The 19,274-nt window shown below is 49.0% G+C and overlaps 1 protein-coding gene across 2 annotated transcripts; it reads left to right on the top strand.

The window, feature by feature from the left end:
* The first annotated feature begins 411 nt into the window (after positions 1-411).
* On the top strand, positions 412-19,243 carry LOC309375135 (heat shock cognate 71 kDa protein-like). 2 transcript variants are annotated; one of them, XM_081920635.1, is made up of 9 exons: positions 412-570; positions 5,842-6,051; positions 7,453-7,658; positions 9,245-9,397; positions 10,168-10,723; positions 14,330-14,532; positions 14,797-14,995; positions 16,298-16,530; positions 18,788-19,243. In XM_081920635.1, the coding sequence occupies exons 2-9, from the start codon at positions 5,847-5,849 to the stop codon at positions 18,977-18,979; spliced, it is 1,947 nt and encodes a 648-aa protein (XP_081776761.1). In that variant the 5' UTR covers positions 412-570; positions 5,842-5,846; the 3' UTR covers positions 18,980-19,243. The 2 variants fall into 2 exon arrangements, with proteins under 2 accessions (XP_081776761.1, XP_081776760.1); XM_081920634.1 differs by lacking the exon at positions 412-570 and adding an exon at positions 596-701.
* Positions 19,244-19,274: the final 31 nt, after the last annotated feature.

The raw sequence follows: 19,274 nt of genomic DNA on the forward strand, positions 1-19,274 counted from the left end.
TGGTCTTCTATATACGGGAGATCCTCATTCTCTTTCTCCTGTTCCACACCTGCCCTTCTCCCTAAAAATAACCTCGCACCCCAACTGCAAAATTAGAAACTGAACTCATAGATCCATCGGGAAACTTTTTATTTATGGAGCGCCGGGTGTCACTCCGGGTTGCCGTGTAAACGGGGCGGGGGGTGCGCGAAACCGAATCCGCCCCTCCCTCGGCTTCTTGAAAGTTCCACTCCCGCGCCGAGACAGCTGGAGCCTGGCCCAGCCCCTTTCCTCTTTGACAGACAAACCAAGCCGGGCCCGGATTGGACAGATTCGCAGCCAAGTCGAGAAGCTTCTGCAAAGTGTCAGCGCCCTTAAACGGGGTGGGGAAGAGAAAAATGCACTAGCGCGCGCAATAAGAGGGGCGGGGAGGGCGGTCTGCATATAAAGCCTGGGAGTAGCAGGCGGGCGCGCGCGTGCCGACGCTCTCCAGTTGTTTGCAGCTGCGGCGCACTTTCAATATAGATAGCAAATTTTCCAATTGTTATTTCCAGTTGCTGTCAGAAGAAAAGGGGCTGCATCTTGCATAAGGTATATATGGCTGTATTGCAGCTTGTTTATGTGCATGCATGGGTGGGAGCAGAAGTTTGGCGTCTCTCAACAACTGCGCACTTTTCCCGCGTTTGCAGCCAGGCGTCTGGGGCGGGCTCCCTCGGATTCCAGTAAGGATCGCGGGGGATCCTCGCAGGAGGGATCCCCAGGCGCGGGTCGTTCCTGTGGATCGCACCGCGCGAAAGCGAAGAGGCTGCGTGCATTCGGACTGCTGCTGTTCCGTTGTGGAGCGGATGGGTTCATTTCCAGTGCAAGAGTGCCCCTGAGCATAGTGCAGAGTGGCTTTGCTGCACCGCGGCGTAAAACACGGGTTCGGTTCTAGGGCTTGACCTGAGCTTCGCCGTTGGTCGCGTTTGGAATCGAGTCGCTGGAATTTGGGGGCCAGCCAGCACCCCAAATTGGGGAGGGGCGACGAACGCATCTTTCGCCACTTTTTTGTGTGCGCTAATTTGGAATGGGCTGCGGAAGTTACGATCCTGTTTGCCTTTTTCTTATGGGCTTTACAGACGCTTTATTTACAGGATCCTTATCGTGTTCCAACTCAGAACTTGCTCTCATTGAACATTCTGCAAAGCTTGCTCCCTTGCAAACGCAGCTCGGGTTTTATTTCTAGCTTGTTCCTAAACGCAATCCTATACCGTATATGCAGTTTTAATTTAGGAGTGGCCGCTGTTGAAGGCTCGCTTCAGATGCGCAGGACCGGCTTGTGCGACTGCAAATCCTCTTAGGATCGCGCAGTTACGTTTTCTGGCACTTAATGCAAGCAGGCGTGCCTGGAATTTAGGATTTATAGCTAATTCAGCGCAAAGTAGCGCTGAGCCCGGACGCCTGGGTTCTGCTTTCGTTGGCGAGTACCAGAACGCCATCGTTGGATGTTGAGGCATTCAGTTTGGAGCAACTTAAATAGGTGGATATTTGCCATCTCTAAATATAAGCGCCCACTATAGCTTCACCGTGGAAAATTACAGGCAAACAACACCCGTTATTTGCAGTTCTCTGGGCAGCTTCCATTGAACTGGCTGGTGACTATTTTGCAAGGTTTAACTCCTTGCACCGTCTGGTGGTATTGCTACTAATAACAATAACTAACAACCCACCATCCCAGAATCCATTTGGGTGGTTTGGAATCTTTAAAATAAATAAAGTATGGATTGATTCATATCTTTTTCTGTCTAATTTTTCTGGCGGTTCCCTCATTGCGAGAAGCAAAGTTACAGGGAACCAGGCAGAGGGCCTTCTCGGTAGTGGCGCCCACCCTGTGGAACGCCCTTCCAGCAGATGTCAAAGCGATAAACAACTACCTGACATTCAGAAGACATCTTAAGGCAGCCCTGTTCAGGGAAGTTTTTAACGTGTGATATTTTACTGTATTTTTGGTTTTTATGGAAGCCGCCCAGAGTGGCTGGGGAGGCCCAGCCAGATGGGCGGGGTATAAATAATAAATTATTATTATTATTATTATTACTAATTGGTTCTGGCTGGTAGCAATTCTTCAAAAGAGCACTGGACTGTGTTGTCCCCCCCTCAAAAGAGTAATTAGGAGTTTAAAATAGGTATGTACTTCTGAATAACATCTGCCTGTAGACAGCTGTACATCTTAGATTGCCCTGGGAGTACATTCTTACAATTCACGTTAGAACTGAAGCGGATTTTTTTTTTTTAATAGCAGTTGCCAACTGATGGCCTGGAGAGCTGTTCCTGTTCATTTGAAGGCAACAGGATTCAGTTAGGTGAAGTTTCCTGCAACAAGTACGATCAGTATTTTGAATACTTGCATATGACAGCTTCATTTGCGAAGGGCAATATCCAACTTACTGCGTAGTGCGAACCATGCAGTAAGTCCTATTGATTTCAGTGGAGTTTGCTCCCAGGTAAACAGGGTTTAAGGTTTGCTGCCAAGTTCCTTAAGCCCATTGATTGCAGTGGGTCTTACTCTGTGTATGATTAAAGCTGGCTATCGCCTAGATGGTAGCTTAATTTGGATGAATTCAGGGTACATAACATGCACACTTAAAACCTGTTGGAAGGGACTTGAAAGGGGTGTAGTGTTTGGTTTTCTCAGGTGCCTGTCTGACTTTGCCTTCTTTGGGGTTGCAGGGGTGGGTGGGGGGTAGAGCCTGGTAGGATAGCTCCCCCCTCCCCACAAAAAATAATAATGGAGCCAATGGAAACTGGCTGCCCAGGAGGTGTGAACACGTGCCTTTTTTTCTGGAAGGGAGATGGGAGTCGGTGCTCCATCCCATCCTCCAATTAAATGTGGTTAGAGTAGTTTTTCCTCTACTCTTCTGGGGATATTCCTAGGCTTGGCTGGGTGCCCAGAAGACTGCATCTGCAAACATTGGCTGTTCCTGTGTCCTAACTACTGCTTTGGAACGATCTGCGCTTGGAATAGAGCAAGGGAACACGTTTTTGTGCCTCAAGGGTGTTAAAGCATAGGTTTCTGGTGTTCAAAATAAGCGTCAGATGGTGGGACGTAGGTGTGTGCCTCCTTCGACCTGGCAGAAATATTTTATGTAAAATAGCATAGGGCCTTGTTTCAGGAGCTTAGCATATACAGCAAGAGGTTGTTGTCCTGTGTGCATGGTTTCCCATTCAGTAAGGATTTTTAAGAGCGGTAGGTCAGGTCTTCTCATGCAGAAGGCCCTGGGTTCAATTTCTGGCACCTCTGGGTAAGACTTGGAAAGACTTCCATCTTGAAACCCTGGAGAGCTGCTGCCAACCAGTGTAGACAGATTGGCACTCGATGGTCAGGAGAAAGGCAGCGTCTCGCGTTCCTCTGGAGAGTGATTTGCTTGAGATTACTGGGTCACCTTGTAGCTGATTGGAGATTTGAACCTGGATTTCCTCAGGCCTAGCTCCATCACGCCAAACCAGGGGTTGGGGGCACCTGCATCCCTCCACAAATATCATGGGACTACAACTCCCATCAGCTCCGAGGAAGATGGGAGTTGTAGTCCTGCCGCATCTGGGGGGCCACAGGTTCCCCATTCTTTCCCTAAACGCTGCTTGTCACCTGTCGTTCTGAGGCACAGATCTACTGGCATAAAAGGACACACACATACACACCCTTAAAAGAAAACCCAGATGTCTGGAGGCGGATGAGACTTCAATGAGGGGAACACACTCTTAACTATGCCCAGAGGCATTCCACGTTGTTCCCTAAACTGGGAATTGCTCCAGAATAGATTGAAGGACTCTGCTGAAGCCCTGACACTTTGCCTCTCTAGGTATTTAGGATCTTGAGTGAGGGGGGTGGAAAAGTTAGCACCATAGCTGTCAACGTTTCTCCTTTTTAAAGGGAAATTCCCTTATTCTGAATAGGATTCCTCGCAAGAAAAGGGAAAAGTTGACAGCTATGGTTAGCACTCCGGGGGTTGGTTTTGGTTTTTTAAAAAAAGCTCCAGGAAAGGAAAGGGAGTCTAGTGGGGGGGGGTTGCTTAAGAGAGTGGTCCTGGAAGCAGAGGCTTTCTTGGGGAGCGAGAAGGGTTTCTGAGCTCCTTCGCCTGTTGCGGTTTCTTGGCTTGGCTCACTGCAGCCGTCTTCCGCTCCTCCGCAGTCTTGGAGCCCTCCCTGTAGCAGAGTTCTCGAAAAATCTTTACAGGCTAAGGAGGGAGAGCACACAGCATGGCGCGAGATTCTTGCAAAGTCCAGCCGCCCAGCCCCAAACGGCTGTCTCTACTCCCACCCCGCCTTAACGACCTGGGGCAGAGTTGGCCACTGGTGTGTGTAGTTTTTTTTATATATATAATCTGATCTTGAGCAACAGCTGTGCCCTTCAGACTGCCAGCAACCCTGCCAAGCATGCCTTGAAGCCGAGAATAGGACCCAGTACTGTTTGGCTTAACTACTGCCCGTTCTTGGACCCCCACACCATGACTTCTGAACCGCGGGGCTTAATCTGAAAGCAGATCCTTCTTGGCTGCAGCCAAGTCCCAGTGTTTCTTACCTTGCCCTCCCGTAGGAGCTGTGCTGGGGGGGGGGGGGAGCACCTCAGATCTCCTGCTATGTTTTTCATTTGCAGCTGTGATTGCATCTCCCTACTGCTCTTTGTAGCCACGTGCCATCTTCGCTCTCTCTGTATAGAAGCCAGCTTGTCTGGAAGTCTGTGCTCTTCCACCGCTGGGGCTGCACTGTGCATTGGCAAGCTGGCTACAGAGTGCCCCTGAGCATGTGCAGAGCACTCTGCAAGGTCTAGTCATCTGCATCTTGGAAGCACCCAAGCTTTTTTTCCTTTAGCCCTAAATAGCTTTATCAGGCACCTAGCTCAGTTGGTTGAGCATGAGACTCTTTATCTCAAGGTCATGGGTTTGAGCCCCATGTTGGGCAAAAGGTTCCTGCATTGCAGGGGGTTAGACTAGATGACCCTCGTGGTCCCTTCCAACTCTGATTCTCTGAAATAGATCTGCTGCCAGATTTCTGATTTTCCAGCTCACGTGGCTCTCGGGTTCTTCCCATACTGCTTCCAGCTTGTGCTGTGCTAGGAGCAGTACAGGAAGAGCCAATGCTATAACAAACTGTAACCTCTGAGTTTTTGGTGTGGCGACTTCCCTTTAAGCTCTCATAAGACGCTTGCCACACACTGAAGCAATTTCAGTTTCGTGAGCATGGCAGTACAAAAAGTAATGTTGGCGATGATCATATTCTTTTGGGCATGGAAAGTTGCCCATTACCTTGTTCTTTATCAATAGGGACACTTTTTGGTATCTTATCCTAAAGATCCACCAGGATACTCAGAAGTTCCTCAGTCTTCCGACCCATAGCAATGGATCCAATGCAGTGTGATTTCTCAGGTCTGCATTCTGCATAAAGCGATCTCTCATCAGACTCTTGCTGGGATTGTAAGCCAGCCCATTAACGCCGATCTCCCTGCGTCATCCTGGTCTCCCTACTTGGGAGCTGAAGGATCCTAAGGCTTTGGGGGGGGGCAGGGGGGAGGAGGAAATTTTGGCATAATGACTCCTGCAAGCATGTCCAAGATTTTTGCACGTGAACAGCGGTAGCCGGTTTGCATTGTGGTCCCCTGGAAAGATTTTGTTGGATTATGTCTGGGTTAAATTTTCCCCAGAGCCTTGTCTAGTGCGTTCCCCAAAGCTTCTAGCGGCCAACGCAGATGTTTTGCACACATGGCGGGACCCTTGCTATAACAGATGCTGCTGAACTCCAATACACTTTTCTGTATGTTTAAGGAATTAATGGGCTGTTGTCACTTCTTGCATTGATGTCACCGGTGTGTCGCCTTCCCCCTTGCAGCCAAAATGTCCAAGGGTCCAGCTGTCGGCATTGATTTGGGGACCACCTACTCCTGTGTGGGCGTCTTCCAGCATGGCAAGGTGGAGATCATCGCCAACGACCAGGGCAACCGCACCACCCCCAGCTATGTGGCCTTTACGGACACAGAGCGCCTTATCGGCGATGCTGCCAAGAACCAAGTGGCCATGAATCCCACCAACACTGTCTTCGGTAAGAACTGGCCGCCGGGCCTTGCCACGACATCCGGAGGGGTGATAAGCTCCATCCATGGGCTGAGGGACCCCGCTGCATCCTCCCAGAGAGGTCCTTTGGGAGGAAGAAGAGGAGGGTAATAACTTTATTACTAATACCCTGCCCATCTGGCCGGGCCTCTCCAGCCACTCTGGGTGGCTCCCAACAGAATATTAAAAACACAATAAAATATGAAACATTAAAAACTTCCCTAAACAGGGCTGCCTTCAGATGTCTTCTAAAAGTCAAATAGTTGTTTATTTCCTTGACTTCTGATGGGAGGGCGTTCCATAGGGCGGGCGTCACTACCGAGAAGGCCCTCTGCCTGTTTCCCTGTAACTTCACTTCTCACAGTGAAGGAACTACCAGAAGGCCCTCAGAGCTGGACCTCAGTTTCCGGGCTGAACGATGGGGGTGGAGATGCTCCTTCAGGTATACTGGGCCAAGGTCATTTAGGGCTTTAAAGGTCAGCACCAACACTTTGAATTGTGCTCGGAAATGTACTGGGAGCCAATGTAGGTCTTTCAGGACTAATGTTATATGATCTCAGCAGCCACTCCCAGTCACCAGTCTAGCTGCCGCATCGTGGATTAGTTGTAGTTTGCGGGTCACCTTCAAAGGTAGACCCACGTAGAGCGCATTGCAGTAGTCCAAGTGGGAGGGAACTAAAGCATGCGCCGCTCTGGCGAGACAGTCCGCGGGCAGGTAGGGTCTCAGCCTGCGTACCAGATGGAGCTGGTAGACAGCCGCCCTGGACACAGAATTAACCAGCACCTCCATGGACAGCTGTGAGTCCAAAATGACTCCCAGGCTGTGCACCTGGTCCTTCAGGGGCACAGTTGCCCCATTCAGGACCAGGGAGTTCTCCACACCCACCCACCCCCTGTCCCCCAAGAACAGTACTCCTTCTTGTCAGGATACAACCCCAATCTCATGGATGGCTTTATTCTAGTGCTGGCTGTTTTAGAGAGCAGCTGACCAGGTGTGTTAGCTTAAGAGCCCAAATTCCTTATGCCACCTCCCTGGGGGCCGCATTCCGGGGTGGATGGGGCCAAAGGCAACAGAGATTGAAGCAGCTGGTGGCACAGACTCCTTGGTTTGGGGTCCCCTTCCCTCAGGAGTCACAGGCTCTTCCAAAGCAGCCCCTTGAGGGAGGATGGGGGGTGTGCGTGTAGAAATTAGCCTCGTTTGCAGAGGTAAGATTTACATTTCTTGATTTGCCCACTTTTTCCCTGCTGGCATGGAGAGCCTAGAAGGGGAACGTGGATTAAGTGCATGTGAATAATGGAGCTCTTGACCTATTCATCTCTTAGCTCCCTGAGGGAAGCTGTTATTCCTTGGAAGATCTCATTACTGTTTCCCTGCCTCTCCTTTTCCCAGATGCCAAGCGCCTTATCGGCCGCCGTTTCGACGATCCCGTGGTCCATTCGGACATGAAACACTGGCCCTTCCAGGTCATCAACGACGGGGGTCGTCCCAAGGTGCAGGTGGAGTACAAAGGGGAGACAAAGTCCTTCTACGCCGAGGAGATCTCATCGATGGTTCTCACCAAGATGAAGGAAATTGCAGAGGCCTACCTGGGCAAGGTGGGTAGCATGAAGGATGCTGGCTCCAGCTGCAGTGAAGGATTACTGCTTATGCCGGTGGGGTGGTTGAACCTTTGGCTTGTGGGCAAATTTGGGCTTGCCAGGAGGTTCCAGTTCATAGAATCATAGAACTGTAGAGTTGGAAGGCATAATGAGAGTCCTAACCCCCTGCAATTCAGAAATCTCGGCTAAAGCATCCATGACATACGGGCATCCAGCCTCTGCTTAAAAACCCCCAAGGAAGGAGAGTCCACCACTTCTCGTTGGAGTCTGTTCCCCTGTCGAACACTTCTTACTGTCGGAAAGTTCTTTCTGATGTTTAGTCGGAATCTCCTTTTTTGTAACTCAAAGCCATTGGTTCGAGTCCTACCCTCCAGAGCTGGAGAAAAGAAGCTTGCAAGTGTCAACAAGTTCACCCGGGTGGGCAAGGAGTAGGGTTCAATCCTGCTGGGAATGTGCTAATGGAGGAAGCCCCTGCAGCCAACAGGACTGAAAACTCCTCTCACCAGCTTGGTCAGTGGAGGGTTCAATCTTCTTAATGCCAGATTATTTTTATAAAGCTTTTATTTTTTAAAAAAAAATAATGTAAGATGAAAACTTCGGAAAAGTAAACTCCGTAATCAAAGTTATGAAACACCAGATCAGTACAGAGGCGGTGTTTTCCAAATAGATGTAGAATGGGTAATATAGAAAAGCGAGAGCAAAACACATCATGAAAGCCAAATTCCACAATGTAGTGGGAGAAGACTGTTTTGTGTATCTGAATTTGAAACGTGATAAATCACCAAAACGGCATGGAAATGTTCAGAATCTTCCTCTGGCATTAGGTGTGTTACCCCGCCGACTGTTAAAGTTGGTCCTAGGGTGGGAGAAATGAAAAGATTTGGCCCGCTGTGCTATCAGTGCCAACCACACTTTATGGAGCCTTGTAAACAAAAGGATAGATCTCTGCCACAAGGAGCATACAGTCTTAAATTCTAGCTGGAAGGGAATGAATTGTAAGTGGAAAGGAGTGAAAGTGAGCAGTTGCCTTTTCAAGTACAGTCGTACCTTGGAAGTCGAACGGAATACGTTCCAGAGGTCTGTTCAACTTCCAAAATGTTTGGAAACCAAAGCGCGGCTTCTGCAGGAAGCTCCTGCAGCCAATCGCAACCCCCGTCGGATGTTCGGCTTCCAAAAATAGTTCGCAAACCAGAACAGTCACTTCCGGGTTTGTGGCATTCGGGAGCCAAAACGTTCAAGAACTAAGCTGTTTAAAAACCGAGGTACGACTGTACTTTGGTTTAGTTATGACTGGAGAGCAAAGGTGACAGGAAGCTCTGGTCTATATATTAGACCTGCAGCTGCTCTCCAGAATTCCAGTACACTGGTTCTGGGTCTTTCTGGCAGTGCTCGGGATTGATTCTGGGCCTTTTACAAAAAAAAAAGCTTGGAATGTGGAGTTGGAGAGGCAAAGGACTATGAGGCGAATTTGAATTCCCCCTTTATTTTCTCTACCTTCAACAAAATACCCACCACCACCAACAACAAAATGGGTGCAAGAGCAGTCATCTAATTTCCATTCTTTCTCCCTCTTTCCACCACAGACTATTGCCAATGCTGTCATTACAGTCCCGGCCTACTTCAATGACTCCCAGCGACAAGCCACTAAGGACGCCGGCACCATCTCGGGCCTCAACGTCCTCCGCATCATCAACGAGCCCACAGCAGCTGCCATAGCGTATGGCCTGGACAAAAAGGTCAGGAGGGGTTTCACTGCCACCCTCCCCCATGTTGCTAGGTTTGGACTAAGCCCGGGACAGTGAAATGCAGGGAAGAGGACACAACACTTAGGTTCCGTGAGCAGGGTTGGGAAGCCTGTTACCCCTTGGTGTTGCTGGACTACAACTCACACTGTTCTTGACCCTTGGCCATGCTGGCCGGGGCTGATGAAAGTGAGAGTCCCAGCAACAGCTTGGAGGACTGCAGGTTTCCCTCACTTCTAGGCAAGAAGATCCCAGAAAGTTCTTGGGTCGTATTCATACTTTTAAAGCACTTTCAATTCCCAAAGAATTCTGGGAATTGTAGTTTAAAGGTGCTGACAGGAGACCAACCTATACCCCTCCCAGAACTACAATTCCCAGTGCACTTTTAACAATCCCTCTTCCCAAGGAACTCTGGGAGCTCTAACTCTCTGAGAGAGCGTGGGGTCTCCGAAAAACTCTCAACACCCTTGGCAAACTACAGGTGCCAAAATTATTTGGGGAAAGCCGCAACCATTTAACGTGGCATCGGAGTGTTTGATATGAACGTGGTCCTAAGGGCTATCACGAAACTACAGTTCCCAGCAATCTTCTGAGAGAATCCTGGCAGTAATCCAAGCTCAGGTCTGCAATTGAGTCCTGTTCTTTGGTTCATGGTTAAGTGGTGGAATTTGTGTTTGTGTGCTGAGTTTTGGTTCAAGGCACTGGAATTCCACCCAAAACAGGCTGCGGTTCTTCTTACATGTTGCTGGTCCATCCTCCTGCAGGTTGGCGGCGAGCGCAACGTCCTCATCTTCGACTTGGGCGGCGGCACTTTTGACGTCTCCATCCTGACCATTGAGGACGGCATCTTTGAGGTGAAGTCGACGGCCGGCGACACCCACCTGGGCGGCGAGGACTTCGACAACCGCATGGTGAACCACTTTGTGTCAGAGTTCAAGCGCAAGCACAAGAAGGACATCACGGACAACAAGCGGGCGGTCCGGAGGTTGCGCACCGCCTGCGAGCGGGCCAAGCGCACCCTCAGCTCCTCCACCCAGGCCTCCATCGAGATCGACTCCCTCTACGAGGGCATAGACTTCTACACCTCCATCACCCGGGCCCGCTTTGAGGAGCTGAACGCCGACCTCTTCCGGGGCACCCTGGAGCCTGTGGAGAAGGCCCTGCGGGACGCCAAACTGGATAAGTCTCAGGTGCACGACATTGTGCTGGTTGGTGGCTCCACCCGCATCCCCAAGATCCAGAAGCTCCTGCAGGACTTCTTCAATGGCAGGGAGCTCAATAAGAGCATCAACCCTGATGAAGCAGTGGCCTATGGCGCAGGTAAGAGAGCCTTGCCAGAGGTGGTAGGCCTCAGAATGCCGGTTGCTAGGAAACGAGGGTTGCCAGTGTGGTGTAGTGGTTAAGAGCGGTAGTCTCGTAATCTGGGGAACCGGGTTCGCGTCCCCGCTCCTCCACAGGCAGCTGCTGGGTGACCTTGGCCTAGTCACACTTCTCTGAAGTCTCTCAGCCCCACTCACCTCACAGAGTGTTTGTTGTGGGGGAGGAAGGGAAAGGAGAATGTTTGCCGCTTTGAGACTCCTTAAAGGGAGTCAAATCCAAACTCCTCCTCCTCTGCCACCACCTGTCCTGTATATAATGCAGGATTTTCTCATACTTTGATATAAAATGCTACGTCCTGTATTGATACGGTTCTGTCCCGTATTTCAGGTCCTTCTCTCTCAGTGCCCAAGTTAGGGAACCTTTCCAAATGCATGCGTTGGAAAGGGTGTGTGAAAGGTTCATGTAGCCCAGAAAGATGGACAGGTGTGTGTGTGTGAGAGAGAGAAATTCCAGAGGGGGCCACCCGGTTAGGCTGCAGTAGATTCTAATGGATTGCTTTGAAGCCACTGCAGCACCAGATGGGGGTGGGGAATCGCCCCCAGCCGCCCTGTCCTGTATTTTGCCAGAACAGAAATGACAGCCTTCTAGGAAACACAAGTGGGGAGAAGCCCGATGGCTAAGTTTTGCCTTCCTCTGTCAGAGACAGAATAATAATGGCTGAAAATGGCAGGAGAGAGTGGGGGTGCTGCTTTTGGGCTTCCCATCTGGCTGCCCCCTCTGAGAACACGATGCTGGACTAGTAGATAAACCTTTTGCCCAGTCCTGCAGGCGGTGCTGCTGATATCAGGGGTTGGTATTCTTAGGTACGTTCCAAGAACCCAGGTCCCTGCAGGGGACCCAGCGGCTCTCCTCTTCCGTAACTGCTGCAGCTTTCCTGAGGCAGCTGGTTTCCATCATCTAACCATCTTAAGTTGCCTCCTGAAAAATGAGAAGAGAGCCCTGTGCCAGTTATTGGGGCCTGAGCAGATGCCTGACTTTGCCCGCTAACCCTGATAGATGTATTCTGCCTCAGTTGTTGGTATTCAGTAGCATGCCTGCCTCTCCCAGCTGCTGGATACCTCAGATGGTGAGAGGTCTGGTACCCTCAGCTTCCTGCTTGGGTTTTCCCCACAGGGCTTTTTTTCAGCCGGAACTTGCAGGAACTCAGTTCCAGCATCTCTCAGGTGAGCACCACTGTCATTCTAAGACAATGAGGGGTGCAGGGTGAGTTCTGGCACCACTTTTTCTAGAAAAACAGCACTGGGTTTCCCATAAGCCTCTGATTGGACACTGGGCTGATGCAGCAGCTAAGCTCTTCTTAATGTTCACGCTAGAGTTGGAACCGTCGTAAGGGTGAAGCAGTCGATCGGGATTTGTTACTCAACCCGACCGCGCTGCATACCAAAAAAAAAGGCAGTGAAGTATTGAGCAAAGGGTGGGGAACCTTTTTCAATCGAAGAGCTGCATGCCAGTCAAGGGTGAGGCCAGAGGCTTGAGTGGGTGGAGCAACACGTTTAACTCCTTTATTGTTTACAGTCATATCTCATGTTGCGTCTGCTTCATGCTGTGTATTTTTGCATTATGTCCCATGGCAACCCGGAAATACCGGAATGGGTTACTTCCTGGTTCCGCCGCTCGCGCATGTGCAGAATCGCGCTATGTGCAGAAGCGCCAAAACGCACCTGCGCAGACGCAGCGCTTTGAGTTGCGGGCATTTCACGTTGCGGACGGGCTCCCATCCGTAACACGAGGTACCACTGTATTAAATCTGTATACCTCCCCTCATCCAAAGATCCTGAGGTGGTTCACAAAATAAAAACGCAAAATACATAACAAACACAAGACCAAACTAATAACCCCCTTTCCACAAACACGTTTAAAAGGATATATAATGTTAGCCAGCTCAACACCTGGCTGAAGAGAAAAGTTTTCACTTGTCGCCTAAATATATGTAGTGAAGGTGCCTGGCAGGCCTCCCTGGGGGGAGCATTCCATAAACAGGGAGCCACCGCAGAAAAGGCCCTTGTGTTGCTGTCCTCCAGACCTCTCACAGGGTCTGGGTTGGTTCATATGGTCCTGAGCCATGACTCTACCTGTGATCAGTGGGTGATACTCCAGCCAAGTGGAAGCCAGAGGTTTCTTCGCACTCCCGCCAGGAAAGCAAGAAGCATCAGCAGGGTCCAAGGATACATTTCTAGCCAGGCAGAAATGGGGCCAGCAAAGGCTGTGGCCTGGGCACTGTCCCAAGGACCAGATAGAGATTCCTGGAGGGCCACGTTTCACGCCTGGCTTCTAGGGACACAGTATTCTACGTAATTCTACAAAGCATTAAAAGTCTAGTGTTGATAGTACCGTTTGGGAATGCTGATAGAATCGTGTTGGCTTCCACCTGCCCCATCAGGACAGAAGCAGGTTGTAATTCTTCTGATCTTCCACGAGGTGTCCTCATTATATCTTTTTACCACACCCTGCACTACAATACCCCTTTAAGCTGCCATGGCCTCCCCCAAAGCACCCTGGGGGTTGTAGTTGGTTAAGGGTGTCGTGGAATTCTACTCAGTATTGATCCAGAGTAGAATCCCAATGTACAGTTAGCAGAGTAAAAACTTACACATTGCAGGATTCCCAAAAAATAGACCAGATGCAATTAATATTTCATCCAGCAGAGCTTTACTGCTACTGAGGGCAAATGAGCATAATGGTCACAAATCCAATACAGTGGTACCTCGGGTTAAGTATTTAATTCGTTCTGGATGTCCGTACTTAACCTGAAACTGTTCTTAACCTGAAGCACCACTTTAGCTAATGGGGTCTCCTGCTGCCGCTGCGCCGCCAGAGCACGATTTCTGTTCTCATCCTGAAGCAAAGTTCTTAACCTGAAGCACTGTTTCTGGGTTAGCAGAGTCTGTAACCTGAAGCGTATGTAACCTGAAGCGTATGTAACCCGAGGTACCACTGTACATTCAGTCCATAAGAAATCCAGTTGCTGCAGACTTAACTTTAACTTACAATAACGTATAATAAGACTAAAACCTTAATACTAAGCATACTGTGTGCAGAACACCACACCAGAAGGTGAAACCCAGGCTCCTCCTGGCCTATTTTTATAGTCCGCATCACCTTGACAGAAGACATAAGAGAACCAATCTTAAGCCAGTTGTACTCAGCATCTTTGAAGGAACAACCCAAACATCATGAACCTTTTTCTTGTTTCTTTCACACAGAGAAAGCTTCCAGAACACTCTTGAATTAATTAGACTAGGAGGGATCTCTACACATCAGATTCATACTTTTTGCACTAAGAAATGCCAACTAACAAAGGGGTGCTAGGAGTTTTTGGGAGATTGCTGCTTCCCTCACAGAGCTACAGTTCTCCAGAATGGTTTTACAAAATTTCTCTAAGGTTGGAGGAAACCCCAGAGGGCTTTGGAACAGCCAGTGGTCACAACTGGAGAGAAACTAGTTGTCTTCTTAAGAGCATAAGACGAGCCTGCTAAACCAGGCCTAAATTCCTGCCTGTTGGCTTGACTGCTCCATCACCACCTGTGTTGCTCTTCTCCCCCACAGCTGTCCAGGCTGCCATCCTATGCGGGGACAAGTCCGAAAACGTGCAGGACCTGCTGCTGCTGGACGTCACGCCTCTGTCCCTGGGAATCGAGACGGCCGGCGGGGTGATGACTGCCCTCATCAAGCGCAACACAACCATCCCTACCAAGCAGACCCAGACTTTCACCACATACTCGGACAACCAGCCTGGGGTGCTCATTCAGGTAAGGGGAAGTGACTGTGATCATGGCAAGGGAGCATTATGGGATGCTGGCTGAGCGCTGCATTTAGCAGGCCGAGCATTGCCAGAACAATGGCATAGACTCAGTTGACCGAAGCGAAGGGCGGTTTTGTGTAGTTGCCGGAAGGATGCACACCCCGAGTTTCTTGCATGGTGTGGTTGCGTTGGGAGAACCAAACTTTGCTTTCTAACCTCCTGGTGTTCTCCTTCCTTCCTTCCTTCTCACCCACCCCCCCTTCGCAAATAGGTATATGAGGGAGAGCGTGCTATGACCAAAGACAATAATTTGCTGGGCAAGTTTGAGCTGACGGGCATCCCTCCTGCTCCTCGCGGCGTCCCCCAGATCGAAGTGACCTTTGACATTGATGCCAATGGTATCCTCAACGTCTCTGCTGTGGACAAGAGCACCGGAAAGGAGAATAAGATCACCATCACCAACGATAAGGGTGAGTACGCTGGCTGAAGGGCGGGCACAGCAGCTGTAGGCTCTTGCCTGTCACAACACATCCTTGTGGTTGCTAATCTGGGCACCCAATCAACACCAGCACATATGCCCCAAACAGGCCAATGTGCCAACTCTGCTTTGATTCCATTGAAGTTTTGGTTTTTTTTGTTCAGTAGTAGCCCAGTGGAATAGGGAGTGAAGCTCTGCAAATGAATAAACCAAGCAATGTCGTTATTATTTTCAGAATTTCTTTGTCCGAGGGTCACAGCGCAGCTTACCATATCAAAGCACAAAAATGCGCAGCATAGTAACAAACAAACATACACACAAAATTTAGAAGGCCATAGAGTGTTTCATTAGCCAAAGGGCAGGGAGAAGAGGGAATGTTTTTGCCTGGCGCCTAAAGACATGTGGGAATTAGGAAGTATGGGGGAAGACAGAATGAAGTACTGCCTGAATGCAGCTAGATTAGTTTCAGCTATAATCTGGGCAGTTAAATGTGTTCATCCGCACTTCTCTTTTCCCCAAGATTTCTAGTCACGGGTCTGAGAGGTTCTTTTTCTGTCTTTTTTTCGTCCTGCCGCTTTCCCTGGGAAACCCCCCAGTTTATTGCTGATTTGGAACAAATGTCCACCAGGTTTTCTGCAGATTAAAGAAAAATAACCAACTCAAACCCAGGACTAGAAATCAGGGGAGAATTTATAAAAGAATGTAAACTGTTTATTCAATAATTACAGATAAATTGCAAACGGGTAGACACATTGGCAGGATTATTGTAACAACCTGCAGTTTCATAAGAGTATATATTTAAAGGTGATAATTAGAGGAGCAAATTAAATGAATTTGGATATGCAGATGTTAAGAAATAAATTTAAGGAACTGCAGAAAGAGGGGGAAGAAAGTCAAACATTGAAATGTTAAATTGATTGTAAAACTAATGAAATGTATAAACTTGAAAAGTATAAATAAAAACTTTTAAAAAAGAAATCATGGGAGAAACAGAGGTGTGGATGACCCCTAAGTTTTATTCCCTCTTCCACTGGGGGAAATCAATCCTTGATTGGGATCCAGTGAATGTTAGTGTACTGGCTAGATTTTGGCATACAGTACAGTGATGTGTCTCTTGTCATCCAGTCACCATCAGTATATTTGGAGTAGGCATGGAGACACCTGTGGCCAGATTGCTCTGTCCCAGCTCCTACCATCCTTGAGCATTGGCCATCCAGATAACCTGCAGACAGCCCCCCCCCACCCCAGCTTAGCAGTTTGCCCTGACCTGTGTGGCTTCTCTCTCGTGCCGCAGGCCGCCTGAGCAAGGAGGAGATTGAGCGCATGGTCCAAGAGGCAGAGCAGTACAAGGCTGAGGACGAGATCCAGAGGGAGAAGATCACGGCCAAGAACTCCCTGGAGTCCCTGGCCTTCAACATGAAGAGCACGGCGGAAGACGAGAAGCTCAAGGACAAGCTGTCCCCGGAGGACAAGCAGAAGATCCTGGACAAATGCAACGAGGTCATTTCCTGGCTGGACAGGAACCAGGTGAGCTTACAAAGGGAAGCAGGAGTGAGCAGCGGCGGTCCTTGTCTCGAAATTTACTTCCTGTTTGGTAAAGAAGCCACAGTGAGGCAGGAGGGGGAAGTTAAGATAAATAGGACTGCATGAGGCACATACTGCAAGCAATCGAGGAGGTTCGGATCTTATTTCTACTACGTATTTTGCGGTTTTTATATCGCAGTTTTACACTGAACCGCACTGAAATCTGTGGGTGAAGGGCGGTATACAGATTTAATAAATAATAATCAAAATGAAGGGACGCGGGTGGCACTGTGGGTTAAACCACAGAGCCTAGGGCTTGCCGATCAGAAGGTCAGCGGGGTGAGCTCCCGTTGCTCGGTCCCTGCTCCTGCCAACTTAGCAGTTCGAAAGAACATCAAAGTGCAAGTAGATAAATAGGTACCACTCCGGCGGGAATGTAAACACCATTTCCGTGCGCTGCTCTGGTTCTCCAGAAGCGGCTTAGTCACGCTGGCCACATGCCCCGGAAGCTGTATGCTGGCTTCCTCGGCCAATAAAGCGAGATGAGCGCCGCAACCCCAGAGTTGTCCACGACTGGACCTAATGGTCAGGGGTCCCTTTACCTTTAATCAAAATGATAATGTGAGGTTCAGGAACCTGCAGCACTTTCTATGTTGTGGGCTCTTCTCCCTTGGAGGGGTTTTTTTTTAGCAGAGGTTGGATGTTTATCTGTCGTGAATGCTGTAGCTGAGAGATTCCTGCATTGCAGGGAGTTGGGCTAAATGAACTTTGCGGTCCCTTCTAACTCTGTGATACTATGCTTCTATGACTCCAGCTCCCTTGCCAGATGGGTAACAGTAAGAGGTAATGGGAGCAACTTCTGCAGGGCCACAGTGCTCCCCCATGCCTGCAATAAAGCAATGTGTGATGGCAGAGAAGGAGGTTTTTTTTACTGGATTTCAGATCTCCAGTGATAAACAACCTTAGTTGCCTTGGTATAGCACAGCAAACTACAGGCGAGCGAGGCTTTGTTTACTGCTGTAGATGCAAGATGGCTTCTCTGCAGGTTTTCCTGGGAATTGTAACTTAGGGCTTATGTTTTCTCTTGTTCCACGGCTCCCCCACAGGGGAAAAGCGCTGTTGAGCGCTCAATCAGAGCAAATGCAATTCGGGTTCCCCCCGGATTTTTGTTGGTTCTGATCTGTCACCGATCTTTCCTTAGAAAAGGAGCAGAGCCAGTGGAAGAATTGCTCAGACCCATGCTTTCTAGGCACAGCACAAGTGGAAGTGTGACTGACATGTCTGTTCCACTTCTGTTGGAACCTTATTGCGGCATTTTGAGTTCGCCTTTGAATTGCGGGTTGTTGTTGTTCAGCTGTGTTCCACTAGAGGGCAGCCAAAGCATCCGAGTGATGGAGCATGAGTTTGGCGTAATATAGATCTTCCCCTTTGCAGATTGGTTGAAAAGCCAAATCTAACTTTCCTGAAACATGGTTTCCTGGGGAGAGTGCTAGCTGCTAAGGAAGGGCAGAGAAATCAGTGCCTCTTCCTGCAGGAGCAAAACACCAAAGCATACACCCTTTTGATCTGTCATAGAGGTGGGAACTGGCTGAGGATTTTGTGTGTTTGTGTGTGTTTGTTAAATTTTCTAAATTACATTTCAAAATATTCAGTTAAACAACCTTAAATCAATGACTTCCCTTCTTCTCTTTCGGTGGTTCATTTCTCATGCCATACATCCCTGCATATTTTACATGAACTAAACCATTCAATAATCCATTGAATAATAAGGCTGGCATGCATGCCTTTGGGTATGGGAAGGCAAAAATCTATAAAGGCTTTATGAACCATATTCTAAGGAAGCATTTGTATAGAGTTTGGAAGAAATATAAAAATTTGCTGGAAAGGAAAACACCTCTGTGGCCCTCTCCTATTGCAGTAAAGAGAGTTAATATGGATAGACAGTGGACAACTTACAGGGAATTGCTACACTTTACAGAAGGGGGGTGGGTGCTTAATTGAAATCAGAAGAAAATGTAAGGAGCCATGTTATAGAACAGTTACAATATCAAAAATTATATGAAATGTTTAAAACAGACAGGAAGAATAGTTTTCCCTGGACCAAAGCTCACAATTTGAAAAAGGACTTTTACAAAACAAAACAAAAACTTACTATCTAAAATGTACAATCTGTTGTTAGAATGGGAAATGAAAGATGAGCTTCTTAAAGTTCAGAATATCCTTAACGGTATCGCACCTCTTCTTTCCTTGTCTCACCCAGATGGCGGAAAAGGATGAATATGAGCACCAGCAGAAGGAGCTGCAGAACGTCTGCAACCCCATCATTACCAAGCTGTACCAAGGGGCAGGGGGCATGCCCGGGGGGATGCCTGGTGGGATGCCCGGGGGCTTCCCAGGAGCCGGAGGAGCTGGCGGTGGCTCTTCAGGCCCCACCATCGAAGAGGTGGATTAAGAGCCTTCCTCCTCTTCCTCCGCCCTGCATGGTAATAGGGAGAAATGCAAGCTGGCCTGGATTCTGCTTCACTTTGCCAACTTCTGCCCTCTTCTGCCCATGAGCCTCTGCACTTAAATGGAGTTTGCTTGCTCTGTTCTCTCCCCACCACTCCTCCCCATCTGTTTTCTGTAATGGAGTGGGGCATGTCTCCTTACTTACCGCCAAATAGAGACTTCACAGATGGTGTTCACATGAATAAATTATTGCACTTTCATCACCCTGCCGCTTTGGTGCCCGTGCGTTTTGTGTATTT

Source organism: Podarcis melisellensis (assembly GCF_964234715.1).
Source record: "Podarcis melisellensis genome assembly, chromosome: 8".
Classification (NCBI taxonomy): domain Eukaryota; kingdom Metazoa; phylum Chordata; class Lepidosauria; order Squamata; family Lacertidae; genus Podarcis; species Podarcis melisellensis.

Bases quoted from the DNA above. Each gene is read 5' to 3' on its own strand.
- LOC309375135 (XM_081920634.1), top strand. From the start codon at position 599: ATGTGCATGCATGGGTGGGAGCAGAAGTTTGGCGTCTCTCAACAACTG. The intron at 6,052-7,452 runs GTAAGAACTGGC...TCCTTTTCCCAG, and splicing joins TCCCACCAACACTGTCTTCG to ATGCCAAGCGCCTTATCGGC. The intron at 9,398-10,167 runs GTCAGGAGGGGT...ATCCTCCTGCAG, and splicing joins CGTATGGCCTGGACAAAAAG to GTTGGCGGCGAGCGCAACGT.